This window comes from Zootermopsis nevadensis, unplaced genomic scaffold, assembly GCF_977971745.1.
Source record: "Zootermopsis nevadensis isolate Lab colony 2312 unplaced genomic scaffold, Znev_1.0 Znev_ptg000001l, whole genome shotgun sequence".
Classification (NCBI taxonomy): domain Eukaryota; kingdom Metazoa; phylum Arthropoda; class Insecta; order Blattodea; family Termopsidae; genus Zootermopsis; species Zootermopsis nevadensis.
This window is the reverse complement of record NW_028259133.1, coordinates 19630153-19647494: the sequence shown is the minus strand read 5'-3', so window position 1 is coordinate 19647494 and position 17342 is coordinate 19630153. Positions and strand designations below refer to the sequence as shown.

The 17342-nt window shown below is 34.8% G+C and overlaps 2 protein-coding genes and 1 long non-coding RNA gene across 5 annotated transcripts in view; 1 reads left to right on the top strand and 2 right to left on the bottom strand.

The window, feature by feature from the left end:
• LOC110837718 (uncharacterized) overlaps nucleotides 1-17342 on the top strand; it is a 325396-nt gene that overhangs the window by 23009 nt on the left and 285045 nt on the right. The window lies entirely within an intron of this gene.
• On the bottom strand, nucleotides 4870-10618 carry LOC147875244 (uncharacterized). The gene is made up of 3 exons (XM_087345657.1): nucleotides 10506-10618; nucleotides 8248-8317; nucleotides 4870-7823 (listed from the first exon to the last, which is right to left on the bottom strand). The coding sequence occupies exons 2-3, from the start codon at nucleotides 8280-8282 to the stop codon at nucleotides 5774-5776; spliced, it is 2085 nt and encodes a 694-aa protein (XP_087201783.1). The 5' UTR covers nucleotides 8283-8317; nucleotides 10506-10618; the 3' UTR covers nucleotides 4870-5773.
• On the bottom strand, nucleotides 9718-12432 carry LOC147875243 (uncharacterized). Its single transcript, XM_087345652.1, has 2 exons — nucleotides 12002-12432; nucleotides 9718-11850 (listed from the first exon to the last, which is right to left on the bottom strand). Exons 1-2 carry the CDS (start codon nucleotides 12013-12015, stop codon nucleotides 9774-9776), a joined length of 2091 nt encoding a protein of 696 aa, XP_087201778.1. The 5' UTR covers nucleotides 12016-12432; the 3' UTR covers nucleotides 9718-9773.

Sequence of the window (17342 nt, the reverse complement as noted above, 5' to 3'; positions counted from 1 at the left end):
TCTTTGCAACTACCCGGAGAGAGCCTGAAATATCGCTACTGTGTTATCGATGAAGTACTGTATGAATCAATATCAAATGTAAAATAATATTAAATTGTGTTTAAGATTTAAATAATGACGCTGTAGTAGAATAATAAAATAATGAATGAATAATGGATCGGAAATAATATGATGGAGGCAGGTCTGATTAAAATCACGAAAAACTCTAGTCAGGAGAGCGGGTCTTAATGATGAGGTTTCAGTGTTCTCATACACTACTCGTTACAAACACTCTGCAACGTCATTTGTGGTGAAAACACAAAATGATTACCAAGTCAATTCCTTTCTACGTTGTCGCTACGCAACGGAAAATTGAATAATTTTCAGATACTTAACTGTACTTTCAGGCTTAGTTAGCAGAAACTGAATATTTCATTATGATATCAAATTGAAGATGGCTTCCAAGCTTATAGAATGAAAGACTTTTTTATTATTTGGCTATGCATGCTAATTCTAACAAATTACTTCTCTCTGAGATTTGTTTAATACAGTTACTTATCGTATTTAATATGGTCACTGTTTTAGAGAGAATATTCAGTCTTTCTTTCTATTAGCAGATTAATTTGCGATATTTCTGCAATTCTCTGGCAGTGACGTCGGTTTATTCATTCGGCTGTAATCTCATATACGAGACGCTTTTCTCAGTAAACGGATTTTACCCTTACTATGTATTAAGAACTCTAATTGAAATAGCAGCCGAGGATATTACGCTGCAATCACTACGGCCAGCGAGGGTCACAATTTAAATTGAAGGCTTAAAGGAATTAATCTCTTTATATAGCCATCTGCCCACTTCTCATTCAAGATTTTTACTTCAAATAAATTAACTTATATGCATTTGGAGACGTTACACATAAAGCAGTTCAGAATTATAAAGGTCTTGTTACGTATTCTAAAGACGAGCGGGAATTAATTTATTTTGTGAACACGTTTTTTGTAAATTTGTCTGTGATCAGTTGAAAACAGTAGAAAAGTATCGTTTTAGAATAAAATAAAATAATTTCTGAAAATGGTAACATTGGTAACCTCAGTACATCTGCGAATGTACTCCTATTCTCGTTAGTACAGACTATAGATCGATAGACTGAACCCCAGGAGATTCGGGGTACAAATTTCGGCCTATACACAGGACATCCCGAATAAGGGACTTTGTGCTTTCTCTCAGTCATTCCAGGAAAAATCCGGGATAGTATCTTAACGCGTTCTTCTATACCCTTACCAATTAATTATTTAATATAATTTCATAATTAGTTTCTACATATACCGTAGCAGTTGATTATTTTTAATATAAACAAAATAATAATAAAATCAACCAATAGAAGGCAAGTTTAATACTGATCACTCACCCCCATCTAGTGTCGAGGTCAAGAATGAGTCTAAAGCAGGTTGGGCCAACCCAAATGATCTTTCGGGCCACTTTGGAAATGCATCATAACTCCGCGGGCCACATATAAAATTATATATCCCCATATTAGATTTAGATACACTATAGACATTTTTTTGGAGTGAAAAATTGAAACATAATGAGTTATTATTATTGTGTTTACTATTATTCTTACATGTAAACATAGATAATATAATAATAATGATACTAAGCGTACATTGTAAAGAAATATATAGCACTAAAAATTAAATATAAAAAATATATAAATATGAATGAAATAAAAATAATGAAATCATTAAAAAATATTTATTTTACTAGTGCGATATTTGTTTCTCCACTCTTTCACTTAGCTTTTGCAAATCGATCTCAATTTGGGTATTTGCACATCGTAATTGGCGAACTCATAACTGTAAACTCATGAATAAAACAGGCAATATCTGTCATATATTCGCAAGAATATTATTTTAAAATCAAAGTTAATTTTTTCTCATAATTTCGACAGATAATTTTTGAATATATGGATGCACAAATAATGTATTTTTTTAATACATTGGTTTTCACTACTTTGGCCATTATAAAATAAATATATTTTGTAAAAGTGTGATGAATCTCGCGGGCCGGAAAAATGTTCAAGGCGGGCCACTTGCGGCCCGCGGGCCGCGGGTTTGGATACCCCTGGAGTAGGAGCTATACCTACTCTCCCCCAAAGCGCCTACGTGGCTTATAGTGGGACAGATTTTTATACCAAATTTTGAATGTTTATATCTGTTTATAGCTTTAAATAACTGTGTTATAATGGAACGACTTTGGTACACGGACATGCAGGACAGACGGATGACTTTAAATAACGTACAGATTTGATTTCGGTAGTTGGCATCAAGGTGTTTTGAGCTTCTTGGTACTTAAAATCTCAGATGACGAACTTACTTCATTTCTAAAAAAATCTCACTTTTCTGTCCCTTAACCAATATGCTTCAAGGGGTAATCTATATTACCACAGAAATCGGAACGCTCCCCTAGTCCGTGTGTGACAGTCCGTAAGTTATAATGACGTAGCGTTCTCCTCTTATCAGTTCTCAATCCTCTTCGTAACACGGGAGTGGGGGCACAGCCTCTCCTACTAATTCCAACGAATGTATTCATACATACACTAACTCAGTATTAGACGTGCTTAGTTTTATAAACTTAATCTTAAGCCACTGGTTAAAATTGGGAAGTATTTACTTCTGTGGAAAGGACGTCTTCTGGAACGTTCTACCGTGTTGTCTGATAGAAACTGAGCGACATTAAAGAGGTGCCTACTACCTGCATAATCAGGGTGATAACATTTATTTTACGGTAAAATCATATATTCCTACGCATTTCTGTATTTAACTTCCAGAGCTTTTGAGGCATCACGAAGGCCGTGTTTATGGATTGTGGTGGTAACAATTATCGCGCTGCCTAGCCGCGTTCACTTCTCGATTAAAAATGTAACGCTAATCTTGAATAGCTACGTTTCAAAATGAAATTAAAATATTGTATGATATGTGTATAATAAAATCCTCTCGGGCTATCAGCCGAGTCAAGGGGTTAAGACATGAAGAGACCAACGTTTCGAGGTCCACTTCAGTACCCTGAGGACGAGAACAGAGATGGACCTCTAAACGTTGGTCTTTTCATGTTTTAACCCCTTGACTCGGCAGACAGCCCGAGAGGATTTTATTATAAATTAAAATATCTTTTCTGTATTTGTTATTTTTCTCTCATCTAGTAAATCGTAGACTGTGTCATATTTAGGGTGCCTAGTTCATTTCTGGTAGATGACGCTTTGATGAATCGGTTCTTTACAGGATCACTCAAATTTCTTCTTAATCGTCATTCATCAGTGCTCCACGGCCAAGTTTCACCGCCCCACGAGGTGTGAGTCAGCCTTGACCTAGCAGAACATTATCATACCCTCGGTAATAACTTAGGGGCTTCAGTAAGCCCCGGTACTTGAATGGTCTACCAGTAAAGGAAGTTAAATATACTATTTTTTACATGAAAGGTTTTATTCCTAATTTGATTTTTGTTACTACCAAATTTAGACTCCGTAGTGTCACACTAACGTGAGTCGAGAATCAAAGCGTGAGCAGTATATTTTCATTATGTTTATAAAACATTTTAAGGAAATTCACGCGTCATAGTTATATTCAACCTACATTACGAATAACATCCACTCTAACCGCAATGCTTTTTATTTTCAGATTCCACCCTCGTTTTGAAAGAAAGAGTAAGGAAACGGAGAATGTGAATACATGTTTCTATAAAGCGTTCAGAAAGCATTAAGCTGTGTTTTTAGTGTGAAAAAGAGAGAGATGTAGGAAAACATTTGTTAGCAATGTTTCTGCTACTGAATGAGAGGGGTGCGTTCTAGAGCAGCTCTTTTTCGCCTCCCTGTTAGTTGGGTGCGCTCGACTGTGTCCCTCTTATATTGATGTTCTACAGTGCGCATAATGACAGAGATTTAGACTAAACGTACAGCTAAAGTACGTATTTTTCAAAAGGAAAACCGAAGACAAAGAAACAAGTTCTATTTCTGCACCCCCTTAATCTTCTTACAGCCTGTGATCATATCAGTGGTATATAATGCACCGCGTCGTACTCTGAAATAAAACCTAGAACGAAGCAAGCGCACATGTGGTGATGGAAAGGAACTGAATCAAAAGATAACCTGCGTATAAAATTCGCTTTCAAACCTAGCGTTTTAATGGTGAAATATTATTTATAAATGAATAATATTTTGACACTATTATCCCACAGCTTTTAGAGTTTCATGAATAAATCTGTGTGTAAAAAGGGTATTTGATCTTACAAAAAACCAGGCCACGTATAAAATAATTTTACTTTTTGAGCGGATAATTAATCCATTCGGTACACAAACTTTAATATGTTATAAAAGAGAAAATTTTTATTTGACAACTTAGCGTGTTCTGAAATTATATACACGATATAAAGTTAATCTCATACAATTAGCGTGCTCTTCTGAAAACATGATTCATGTCCTAAATATTTCGAAACCGTCTCCTAGAATCGTCGAATTGTAGCCGGTATTCTTGCATACCTATCAAAATAACACTGTTTAAAAAAAATATAAAATTAATTATTAACAATTACAAATTAAATCCTAAAATAATATTTTCAAGTTATATAAGACAACCAGAACTATCACGAAGATAATTGGCTTGATAATTATCCGACGTTTTGGAGGCGCTTACTACCGCCAGAATCAGGGAGATGATATAAGCACCTCTGAAACGTCGGTCAATTTCTAAGTGCAACATCCTAGAAATCAATAATCTTCATACTTACATTTGTGAGAATGTAAAATGTCAGTAAGAATTAGTATTTTTAATGTTACATTGATGTATGAGCGGTTTCATAATTATGTAGTGTTTACTGAAAAAATATAAATTATTATGACATTAAAATTTATTAATAGTTTTATTTACATACAGAATGTCACAGAAACATAATAACAAGGAATTATGCACAAAACTCTTTAAAAAAAGAAAAGTTCTTTACATTTTATTCGTAATTATTTCTTTCCATTTAGTAACGTAGTAAATGTATGAAGTTTTTCTACGAACTAGAGATTCAGAAGCGAGACGCCTTTCCGGCATATTTTCAAATCTTTTATGTTCTTGTAGGATGTATGTGACTCTCTCATTTCGCCGTCAGATTTACCATTTTTGTCCTTATTTACGAAGCATCAAAGGGAAATTTCACACCATAAAATTGGTCCTGCCTTCAAAGCAAATCAGAGAGTTTTAAGCTAAGAGATGGGGCCAATTAAAATTGAACGCCAAACATTAAGAAGGGACATTGAAAATGTTCGTTAAGAAAACTTTGTTACCGCTTCATATTTCAAGTAATCTTATCTTTTCATCAAAGTATTGCTAAACTCCGTCGTTAATTACGTGCGAGTAACTGCGAAAATAAGAGAAAATCTCGTGTTGTACTCGAGAACACAGAAGTTATTTTACAATATGAAAACGATGAATAGTTAACGAATTTATTAAAATGTGTCAGATCGAAAAATACGATTGGCAGAGCACGTAGTACGTATGGGAGAGATTGGAAATTCACACAAAACTTTAGCAGCAAAGAATGAGGGAGAAAGAATACTTGGTAGATGTAAACTTAAATGGAAAGATAATATTACAACGGACATTAAAGAAATATTTTGAGAGAGAGAAACTTTTACAAAGTGAACCATTTTCGTTGACAGAAATGTACATTGTGTGTCTTCTCATACACGTTACATTTGTCAAGTTATCTTGCGCAGAAATTGTCCTGTCTGTGCCTTACGTTGTCACGAGGGTAGAATTATGAAGAGGCTGTTTCCATACTTCCGTACATTCTGTAATGAAGTATTTCTCCTACAAGGACCAAAATGCCGAAAGCATGACCAAACAAGAGAATAAAAAATACAACTTGTAAATGAACTAGTGAATATGATAAATTATCACCAAAGAAATTATTTTGAAAGATTTCTTCAAAATTAGTGTCATCATTGTCTATTCGTTGGCCCGCTAATCTTGTATTGGACAGAAAATCTCTCTTCCATTTATCAAACAATCCAGCTTCGATTAAATATTTTAAAATCTCATTAAACTTATATAAAAGTGGATTTCCTTTTGCCATGTAAGTTGATATGCTGTACCGCATAATGTCACTCGGCAAACTACAAATCGGAATATGGATATTATAAAATAACAATCTAGTAGAAACATATTGTACATGAAAATCGTCGGCTATTGTAGAAAAATTCTTGTGTCTTATAACTCTTTCTAAGCACTTGAAAATAGACAGGCATGTCGTTCGGTTTTTCTTAATAATATCGTACGTAGGGTCTGAGAATTGTATGTTATCCATATCATTTGTAAATCCGTATTCAATTCCTGATTCAAGTATGTCATTTAACGTACTAAGACTTTTCTCAAAACCTGGATTTACAATGAAACCAACAAAGTACGCCTGGTAAACTGTGGTCAATGCAAGGGAGTACCATACCCACACCACAAAGAACATCCTGAGACTACTAGATACAGGCATTTTATGTGCAGATATTCCAATTGTTATGGCCCAAACATTGTACGCGCAATTCATTATCGTCATGTAATTCGTTGATTCTCGAATACTAAATTTAGTCGAATATCTTGCCAGTAGCCACATTGTTATTACTGCTAAAACAATAAATAAACAGAAACACATCCACACATTTAAGGAGAAAAACTGGTAGAAAGATCTCCAACGTGAGGCATGTTCCGGGCATGGAACATACCACTTCAATTTAAAGTCAAAATAAGAACGGGTAGACTCGGCGGAAACATTGATTCCTCCAAAGGGCAGAATACCGACAGACATGTCTAACGAAGCAGGTTGGAGTTTACTAATAGCGTAATAGAATTGTTGGTAGTGAGACTTGAATATGTACGGTATTTCATTATATTCTACTGTCAAATTAAGCTTCTTAAACACAATCGTTAGGTATTTAAGTTCAAGGCCTGTGTATTTTAGGTCTGGTGTCTTTGTCACTGCAGGTGGATAAATAAAAGTTGTCACTTTTGATTTGCATCCGTGGAAAGTTTTGGGAACTTTTTCTGGAAACAGCTGTGCCTTAAGAACAAATTCTCCTTTCGAAATCCACTTGTCTATGAGTGCGACCTTCAGATCCTCACAGTACGCGTGTGACGTGTAAGGTAACCAAGTGTACAATTGTAATTCTACTTGTGAATTATTACTTTTCGGTGCCAAATTTGCATCAGTTTTATAATTGATAGCAGTTATTATTAACAATACGTTCATAATACTGTATTTTTTCCACATTACCTTAAAGATTCTGTTTCCAAGTCGCTGTAATGAAACATTTTCAGCGACCGAGGCTACAACGATGAATCTAGCTTTAAAATTCCACGTTTTTCTTCTCTCCAACATATTTAATTGTTCGATTATGCTGTCTGATACTTCATCATCTTGTTTTTCCTCAAACCCGGTAAAAACTACGCAGCTATCGAATTTGAAGTAGTCTTCATGTTGTGTTTCCGGTTCAGGGGCGCCGGGTCGCGACACTTGGACAGACCTTCCCGTGTCCTCGCTTGTTTTCCGTAGGAATGCGTCAACCGTGTGGAAATCAAAGTCTTCACCAAAGGGATACTTGTGCGTGACTTTACGAACGGTGGCGTTGTTTGGTAAAGATGGCAGCGAGATGAGCAAGGTCTGTCTTGGCGTTAAGTGTAGCTGAAGGATCTCGTTGAGACATATCAGAATGTGACGCTGTTTACTTGTCATCAGCGCGTCGTCATGTGTGGAAAAAGAAGCTTGTAAGATGCCCAGACATTCTAAGAATATGATTATAGTTGTCACGTGCATGTTCCTTTAAACAGAATTGTTTTAAACTGTTTATTTTAACAGCCGTATGTAAGTAACAAATTTATGTACGTAATACTGTATATAGCTACTCAGTAAGATACTCATTTGGTAGTTTGGTTACTTAAATTTAATTTTTAGTAGCAGATCTGTGACTTAATGAAGTTATTAACAAAACTTACAATAAAGTAATAATAATCCGTGTAAGAAAGTGACAGTAAGACAAAATCCTGTTGCTTCTTGCGTGAATAATTTTATAAGACATGCAGAATTTAACATTCGAAATATTTGCATGAATTCTTTTCTAGCTTGAAACATACCACATAGAAAATATTAATTACTCACTCTATAATATTTTAAAGCGATCATTAATATTTAAGTGACCCACTGACATTTATTCATAATCATCACCGACTTCATCAGCTGCTTACCTGGCAATGTTCGGGATCAATAATGTTGCACCCATATTTTATGAAGATTTCCTATAATTATTCTTCTTCTCTGAAATAAAAATAATTATAATTTCTCACACAAGCCGTCCTTTTAAATAGATTTTTTCAACGTTTAATATTTGTTATTTAGTTCAAAACTAAATATTCAATATTGGATCGCTAAAGAGCTGGTAACCGTCTACCAGACAACTTCGTACTGTCTTGTTTTCAGTATTAAAAGGGCTATTATGCACGGAATAAAGAAAGTTCTGACGTAAATTCAAAAATTACAAGTGATTGGAATTAATTTGAAATATGTAAGTGGTAAGCCTGTACTAACAGTTGTTAACATTACGAGTCATTTTACTAATGAATATATTTTATCAGATAAACTCCCACAGGTAAGTCACACGTTACGTGTTATAGAGTAATTGATGATTAAATATTTAAAATGGCTACTAGACAATATTTAGAGTTAAAAGGAAAACATGGCATGTGAATTACAACATGTCCCATGAGAATAATTGACATTTAATTTTTTTGTGTTGTCAGTGGGCGTAAAGTATTCAGAATGAAAACACGCAGCCAATATAACGAACCAACAAATAATGAATTTATGGACTTTTGGGAACTTAGTTAATTATATTGTTCAATTATTGTAATAGGTAATACGATATGAGGGAAGTGACTCGCATTCTAATTTACTGGAATATACACCAATGGTCGTTTATAAGAACTTTCCTAGGCTTATGAAACCGAAGGATATACATATACGTAACATAGTTATACGTATAATTAATGCAGTTGGAAATTTGTGGAGTATCATTATAATTTTAATATAGTTTATGTGATCAAAATTAAGATTATAAAGCCTGAAGACGAGAGAACTCAAAAGACCTAGACGTAGATGTGAGAACAAATATTAAAATCAATCTTAGGTAAAGAGGGATTTTGAAGTAGATTAGATTCAGTTTGTGGATAGGTGGCTTGTTCTTATTAACGGGATAATAAACCATCAGTTTTCATAAAGGCCATGGAATTCCTTGGCTAACGTATCGTATCATAGGGTTTGAGGAAGGATTCTAATTAATAAAGTTAGTTAATTATTAACAAAGCAATTTTTTTTAACTCTGAAACTAATGTAATATCTTATTGTATTCAAATATATATTTATTATTCAAGTCTATACACAAACTTTTAAATTGTAGATGTTAAAATTTAAAATTTAAAATCACCATTAATATTCTGCGCCATTCATCGTTATTTCGATGTTACAATATTGCGCTATATATTACAACATGGTGATTTTAAATTTTAAATTTTAACATCTACAATTTAAAAGTTTGTGTATAGACTTGAATAATAAATATATATTTGAATTTTGAACACAAACATGACGCATCTAAACTATAAATATAATCTTATTGTATGTTTATCAAGATATCTATATATTTATTATATCGGATGAAAATAAAACACTACATTACGTGTACAAGATACAACGAAATATTTTCATACAAAGTCATTTACCTATATCGAGAAAATCGATATCTACTATTTTCCAACCTTCTTTTGAAGTGACTAATGCGCTTGTATCTCACTGGTTTACGTACAGGATTCCTGAAGTGTATCTTACAATATATCACTTCTATAAATAGAGCAGATACGCTCAAAATGTTTCCAAGCACTAGAACCATAAATGCACTTCGTAGATGCGTTAGGCTGAACACAAAATAGTCGCTGTTCCAGTCCCCTTCCGGAATCTCGTAATTATCGCCATTAGCCAAGAGGCTGTGTAGACGAGACGTGTACATAAAGTCATTCTTCCATTTTTCCATCAGACCGGACTCAACCATCACTTTCGTTGCTTCGTTAATTTGTTGTAACAGAGGATGTCCCTTTGTCAAATACATGACTACATTGACATGTATAATGTCATCGTCCATAGTACAAACTCTCAGGTGGCTGTCGTGCCATGATAATTTTGCTCTGTAGTAATCAGTATGAAATGTGTTAGACACTGTCGCATAGTTTCCATACTTAATAGCATATTCCAAGCATACATTCGGATCTAAACATTTTTTTAGATTGCTGGTTTTAACTGTGTAATCTGCGACAAGTCCGTAGTCTTCGGTATATCCGTATTTAATTCCTGACCGTAAAAGATCATCCATTGTCTTAATTTTTCTATCAAATCCTGGGTTGACTAAGAATGTGGTAAAGAAAGCTTGAAATATCACACACAAAGCAAAACTAACCCATATCCATGATAAGAAGATAAGTCTGACACTGGGAGTCTGAGGCTTCTTTGGAGCAGATGTTCCTAAGACGACTGCCCAAGCACTGAGTAAGCAATATTGCACAGAAGAATAATTAAAATGTTCTGTAGAACTGGCTACAAGCCACATTACTATTATTACTACAACGAAACAAATGAATATGCATAGCCATACCGATAGAGGAAAAACTTTGAATATTGTTCCCCATCTACGAGAGGGTTTAGGACATGGAACTACCCATTGGACAGGGGTGTAAAAATATGGGACAGTGGGGTCATAATTTACGTAAAGTATTTCATGTAATGGTAAAGCGCCTATTACAATATCTGCGGACCCCGAGTCCAGGTCACTAAGTACATTTGCATATGTTCCGAAAAATGATCCATTGGTTGGTGGTATTATCTTGAACGCAACTGTAGCATTTAGACTTTGCAGAATAAACACCAGGACATTTACTTCCAGTCCTGTGCAGTTGGCAAACCCACCACTAGATGTATCTACAATCGTTGGAGGGTTATGGTAGGTAGAAACTTTCACAGGGCATCTGTACAAATTTTTAATGTTTCTATTAGGAAGTAAGTTTATCTTTTTAGGAATAGATTTTTCAGTGTAATTTGGAAATAAACCGTATAAATGCGTAATACTCTTCACATTACTACAGTTTTGCTCTTTTGAATAAGGTAAAAAAGTAAACAGATCAATTACAGGTGCAATTAATTCATTTGATTTTAAGTGATTGGAGTTATTTATATTCAAAGGTACAGACACTACCATAAGTATGACGTCCACAATCAAATATTTCCAGGCAGCGTTCAGAACTCTGAATGCCACGTCTGAAGGTGTGTCAGATGTTGGGGAATTTACCACGACGAGAAACCGTCCCCGAGGATTTAATAAATAATTTTCCTTTAAATACTTTAATTGACGAATAATATTCGACGAAGCATCACCACCTGTCTCAGAACGTATGAAAATTATGTAGCTGTGATATAATTTGTCGTTATCTGGCATTGTTCCAGTCGTGTCGTAGCAACAAAAGACATATAGCGGCCAATATGTTTGTTCATTTACATTTTTCAGTAAGATGTCAGACATTTTAAATTCGTATTCTTGAATAAATATTTTATCGGGCGAGTTTCGCTTTATGTTGCCTGTAGATCCGGGAAGTATGATGATTACAGGTCTTCCGTGAGTAAAATGTCGTATGATGAAGTCTGTGGCACTCAGAATCATTACGTCATTGTGCGCGGTCAACTCGTTGAATGTGAGCCCAGTTGTAATTAACAGTGAAGCAAAACCCAGTAGAAATGTAATTTTTCTCCTCCTGAAGACAAATGAAATAAGTGTGTTTAACATATTGCTTATTAGCAGGAGAATTAACATCTTTGCCACAGTGAGTCATATTAAAGAGAAGTTGTAGTGAAACAAATTACATGAAATATTAAATTATTAAATTAATAGTTAAATATACATACATATTTATTTTCATCGTCAATTTTTCTTCTTAATGTATTTCTTTAATTAACGTAATCCACGTACAGATATTACACTTAAATCAGTTTTGTTACCACTATTAGATACATCACTTTTCTACTCATATTTTAAAATGTATATAATTTAATTAGAATTTTCCTTCTTTTATATTTGCTACAGGCAACGTATGAATGATTTATTTACATTGAAATTGACAAATCGAAATATAATTACCAGAATATAATAATTAATACTTTACTAATATTCTTGCAAGACCGCACAGTTTGAAAATAAAAGTGTCACTATTTCAAATTTATTTGTAGAATTCGCACACATCGAAACGCGAAACGCTTAACACTAAGTAGAGACACCAACTGGCAGTAACGATTGGAGTGTCTCGCGTTACGTGCGAACTACGAGGTGCGATCGGAAAGTTTCAAGACTGTGTCAATAGAGGGCGAACCGGATGTAGTACGAGCTTCTGCCGCGACGCATCCTGTCTGAGGACCAGAAGCAGAATCGGCTTCTCGTTTGTCAGGAGCTCAAATATCTTGCAAGAACCGACGCCAACTTCCTTTCTAAGCTCCGTGTGACTTCTTCCTCTTCCCAAAGATGAAAATTCAGCTAAAGGGAAGGAGATTTGAGACGATAGAAGAGATTCAGGCAGAATCGCAGATGGTGCTTGACAGGCTGACAAAGAAAGATTTCCAGGGATGCTTCCAGGCTTGACAGCGGCGCTGGGATCGTTGTGTTCACTCCCAGGGGAACTACTTCGAGGGTGATGGATGAATTTAATACCTGAGATAAGTGTACGGGTTTTTATAGGCGCAGTCTGGAAACCTTTCGATCGCACCTCGTATTTGTACGGATGTAGCACGTCACGAGAGCCAATTTGAGATAGGAAATGTTGATAATTATATAATTATGTAGCTGCCGATGTAGAATGAGTGAAAATGTAGGACAATTGATGATCTGTTACGACTGGACTGGCATGTTGTAAGTATGCAGTGACATGCTACTATAAACGATTTCGTCTTCGTTGTTGGACTAACAGATGCTAACATTTAATTATTGTATATATATCTTCTAAATGTCCGGTAATACATATTTTGTTATTTACAAACTGGGAATAATAAGGTCAAAGAGTAGGAGACAATAGCAGAAGAATTGAAGCCTTAGACACGCACAACAAAATTATAATTTTATGATAAATGTATGTTTAAATGATAATTTTTAATTAGTCATTTTGTGGCCTTCACAGCTACGGAGTAATTGTGCTTAGCAACTTAGAGCTTTTGGCTATCATCTCAGCATTTGCTTAAAGACAGAGGAAAACCAAGAAAACAAGTGTCAAGATGGCCGGATGCGTACTGACCACCGGCAAACAAAAGAATGTAATAGCCCCTCATATATTTCCGTAACTTTACTCCAATGAGTTTTACTGATAATTTTTATACGAGAATATGAAGCGAGAGTCGGTGAAAAGTTTGTAGTTCTTCATATGTGTTAACCATAGAATAAAACTTTAAATAAAGTCGAAATTACATCTGTGTACCAATAATCGTATTCCTTTGTCTTGACAGTCGTAGAAACATGGGTGTGATCCAGTATAACGATAGTGTCTAGTCTTTCTTACTGAATGTACTCTCTGGAGTTCTCTCAGATGGGGAGCTTCCTGAAATGAGGAGCATTCCATCCAAACAAGAATTTAAAGATCTCTCATGAAGCTCAAGGTTCATCTACATAATAATTAAGAATTCATTTCCAACCTAAATTGAAACACAACCCATCTTCATTACAAAGATCAGACTGATGAACGCTGTTTAGAGAAATAATCGATGTTTGTTTTTAAAATCGCAAGAAATCCATAAATACGTTCTGAGGACGAAACGAAGTATCTGAATGTTAAAATAAGTGGATACGTGTATCACCAGCGCACTTCACATAGTTAACACACACTCAGAATGTTTGCGCTGTCGCCATATTTATAATTTTTAACGTAGAAGAAAACACGTTTTGATCAGGTTTTAATAAAAGTGAACGAATTTGATCGCAATATCTTTTGCGCCGGCCGTTATGTATGTATGTATGTGTATATATATATATATATAAATATATATATAAATATATATATAAAATGTGTGTGTGTGAGTGAGAGAGCGATAGGGAGAGAATAAGTGTTGGTGATAATGATAAGAATTTTTGAGAAACTGACTCTGACTGCAACTCCTTCATTTGAAATGGTAATCTGTCGTAATCCTTACGCACAGAACAACCATTTTGAGGTTTCCATCATTACTTTACCACAGTTTCAGCTTCTCTCATCAATCATAAATCATTAACCGCTTCAGACAGATGACATTTAGACGCGAGGGGAAAGCGGGAATCACTTACTTGGGAAGCGATTAATTTCCAGTTACACTCTCTCTCTCGAAGTACGTGGTTCCTGATCTTTGTTTTAATAATTCTATTTTTACCATCATTTAGTGAGGAATCTAGTTGACAACTACAATTTATTCACAGCTGTGACGTTTAGGATTAGTCCGAGAAATTATGATACCGTGAACTGTGATATTTTGATTTGTGACGGATTGTAAACATGTAGGCGGTTACCGACGTTTCAGAGTAGTCTGCCGCCTGCATTTAATTTTGGTACATATAATGAAAGCTGTAATGAACATTCGGGTTTCGTATAAATTACAGAACTTCTCGACTAGCTGAACGATTGTTAGCATATCAAAAATGACTGTAATATTTGGAATTAATAAGATGTTATATACGTGATCTTGGGGACATATCAGAAAGTTAGATTCATGTTAGATTAATATTTTCCTCGTTACGAGTTATCATTGACATACTTGTGGCAGAATAAAGCTAGTCATTATCCGTACTGCTGAGTGGGATAACACAGCAAGTGTTTTAATTTTCACAACGCTTGCTATTCCACTGGGATAGATCATACATCACCACTGTATATGTTATTAACACGCAAATACAGAGCGATGCCTACGCTAAACAAGTTTTCTTGTTTACGTCATTGCTTATTATGTGCACAGAAAAAAGTACTTCACTCTCTGAAAATATGAAATTCAGATAATAAGTCAGTAGTCGGTGTAGTGGGAATTATTGACTGGGGTGAGTGGAGACTGAGGGCTCTTTCTCTGGGGGTGCAGCTGACCACTGACCTCCAGCTAGTGCTCGAGATTAATAAATCGTGGAGCTACATCTCCACTCTTCTTGACGTGGTGTTCATTTGAGCACCAGGGAAACATTTTCCATACTTCTACCTAAAATTTCACGGCAATTTAAAAGTTCTATGTACGTATAAGAACAAGTGTTTGAAGTGGAGAATGATTTTAAAGTCCCTGTGCACACCCATGACTTAAGATGTGCACATTACTCTGTGTGTACGCGTGTAGTATGAAAGTGTGACCTTTAACAACCTGTGCTGTGTTGTAATAAGCTGACTATAATGAACTGTGTGTTCTTACAGGTGCTTAGTGACTTTGAATTACTCTGTATAAGATATGAGTATTAAATATTTGCAGAGATTTGTATTTTGTACTTAATACTCTATAATAGTTACATGAGAGATGGTTTTTAATGTTTTATGTTACGTAATAGAGAGACATTATACTTCGCTAAGACTTTTAAACTAATTTTGAAATCTACTTTATTACTGTGATTTATTTTTTCTATTTAGTACAAATGCCATATCTCATACTCCTATTGTAAAATAAAATACTTGTCGGTTGGATAAAGAATTACAATACAGACCGAGTGTCTTGTTAGTTTCACAGTTCTGAGTTCGTTGTGCCCACGAAAATTTGAGGAGGGGGGTAATACGAACGGTGTTAAGGGATGGGTTATATCCCTTACAGGCCCTCAATTTCTGCTATATACAGCGAATTCGGTGACTTGGCAAATTGAATAACTCCTCCCCCTCCCCTCTGTCGTCCAGTATTAAATGTAGCAAATCCCTAACAAACATAGATTTATAGACCTACACAGTCCATTGTAGCTGTGAATTGGTGTTCCATCTACTGTACATGGCCCAATGCAAATCTGACTCCCCCGTAATTATACCCCACTCTCCACTCAAAATTTCTCTTAAGGCTGTAGTTTGTTTTTCTTTGTTTATCCAATCACTGTGTATACAAATCTATTAGCTTTTGTCTAACTTACGCTTGTTTTGTGAAGTTCTAAGCGTTGGGTTGTTAAAAAGTTTCTGTACAATTCCTCCGAATCTGACTCGATCCACTTGATGTGATGAGCTACGTTCTAAGCAGAACGAGAGGACAAATGGTAAATTTACGTACGTACGAAAATTTCCCAAAAAGCTTACACAAGCAACATGCAAAGGAGAAATAGTGTATATTTATAAATCCTAATGCACGGTTAATCTTCTAAACCAGTGGTATTCAACCTGGGGTAAGCGTACCCCCGGGGATACGTGAAATTTAAAAAAAATATGTATTATTTCATGATAAACACTGAATAATCAGTAATGTAATTGTGTTTCATGTGCTGTTTATCTGTTAATAGCGATTCGTTGAACTTTTGCTTTTCTTTACTTCGTGTGTCTAAAGCTTCAAGGTTCTACTTTAACGATACCATAGTTATTAACCATTTAAATATGAGCGGTAACTATATGTACCATCTAATTAAATAATCAATATCTTTACATTATATCCGCATAATTATATATTTCGGATAATTCTCACTGTAAGTAGCGATTATTATTTTCTTAAACAGCCTTAAAAATCTGATCCTTGTAATTGTAAAGTGTTGTGTTTTCTTTGCGGTACGGACTAAATATTTATTTAGACGAGCTTCGGTTTTAAAGGGTTAAGGTGTTTTTAGCACCTGCAAGTGTGGATTCATTATTTAATCTAATATTCACCCGAATTTGTTTAAGGTGGTAAACAGTATAATCGTGGGACAGCAGAATTATGATTTTGTGATGAAATAAATAATTTTGGAAGACGAGCGATTGCTTACGCTGTATGTGTATTGGCGAAACCTTATGAATTATTGTTTATTTTCTGTTATTCAGTGAAGACATGTTTCGGAAGGAAGGTAATAGAAAGAAAGTGATAAAGGAAATGAAGAAATGACAGGAATGAGGACAGGATGGACAAATGAAATGGATAGAAAGAAATGTGGAGAAAGCAGGCAATGAGATTAATGTAATAAAGGAATATATTACAAAAAAAAAAAGAGGACAAGGGATTAATATTCGAAAAAAATATTATTTACAGCTGAATTTAAGCGGGTTTTTAAACTAGTGACTGTAATTTTAAAAGTCAATTTGCCTTTTGCTTTTAAATTTTCTTATAAAGT

Coding starts and splice junctions, on each gene's coding strand:
- LOC147875244 (XM_087345657.1), bottom strand. CDS start 8,282: ATGGGTGCAACATTATTGATCCCGAACATTGCCAG. Junction 7,824..8,247: donor TTGATCCCGAACATTGCCAG/GTAAGCAGCTGA, acceptor TTCTGTTTAAAG/GAACATGCACGTGACAACTA.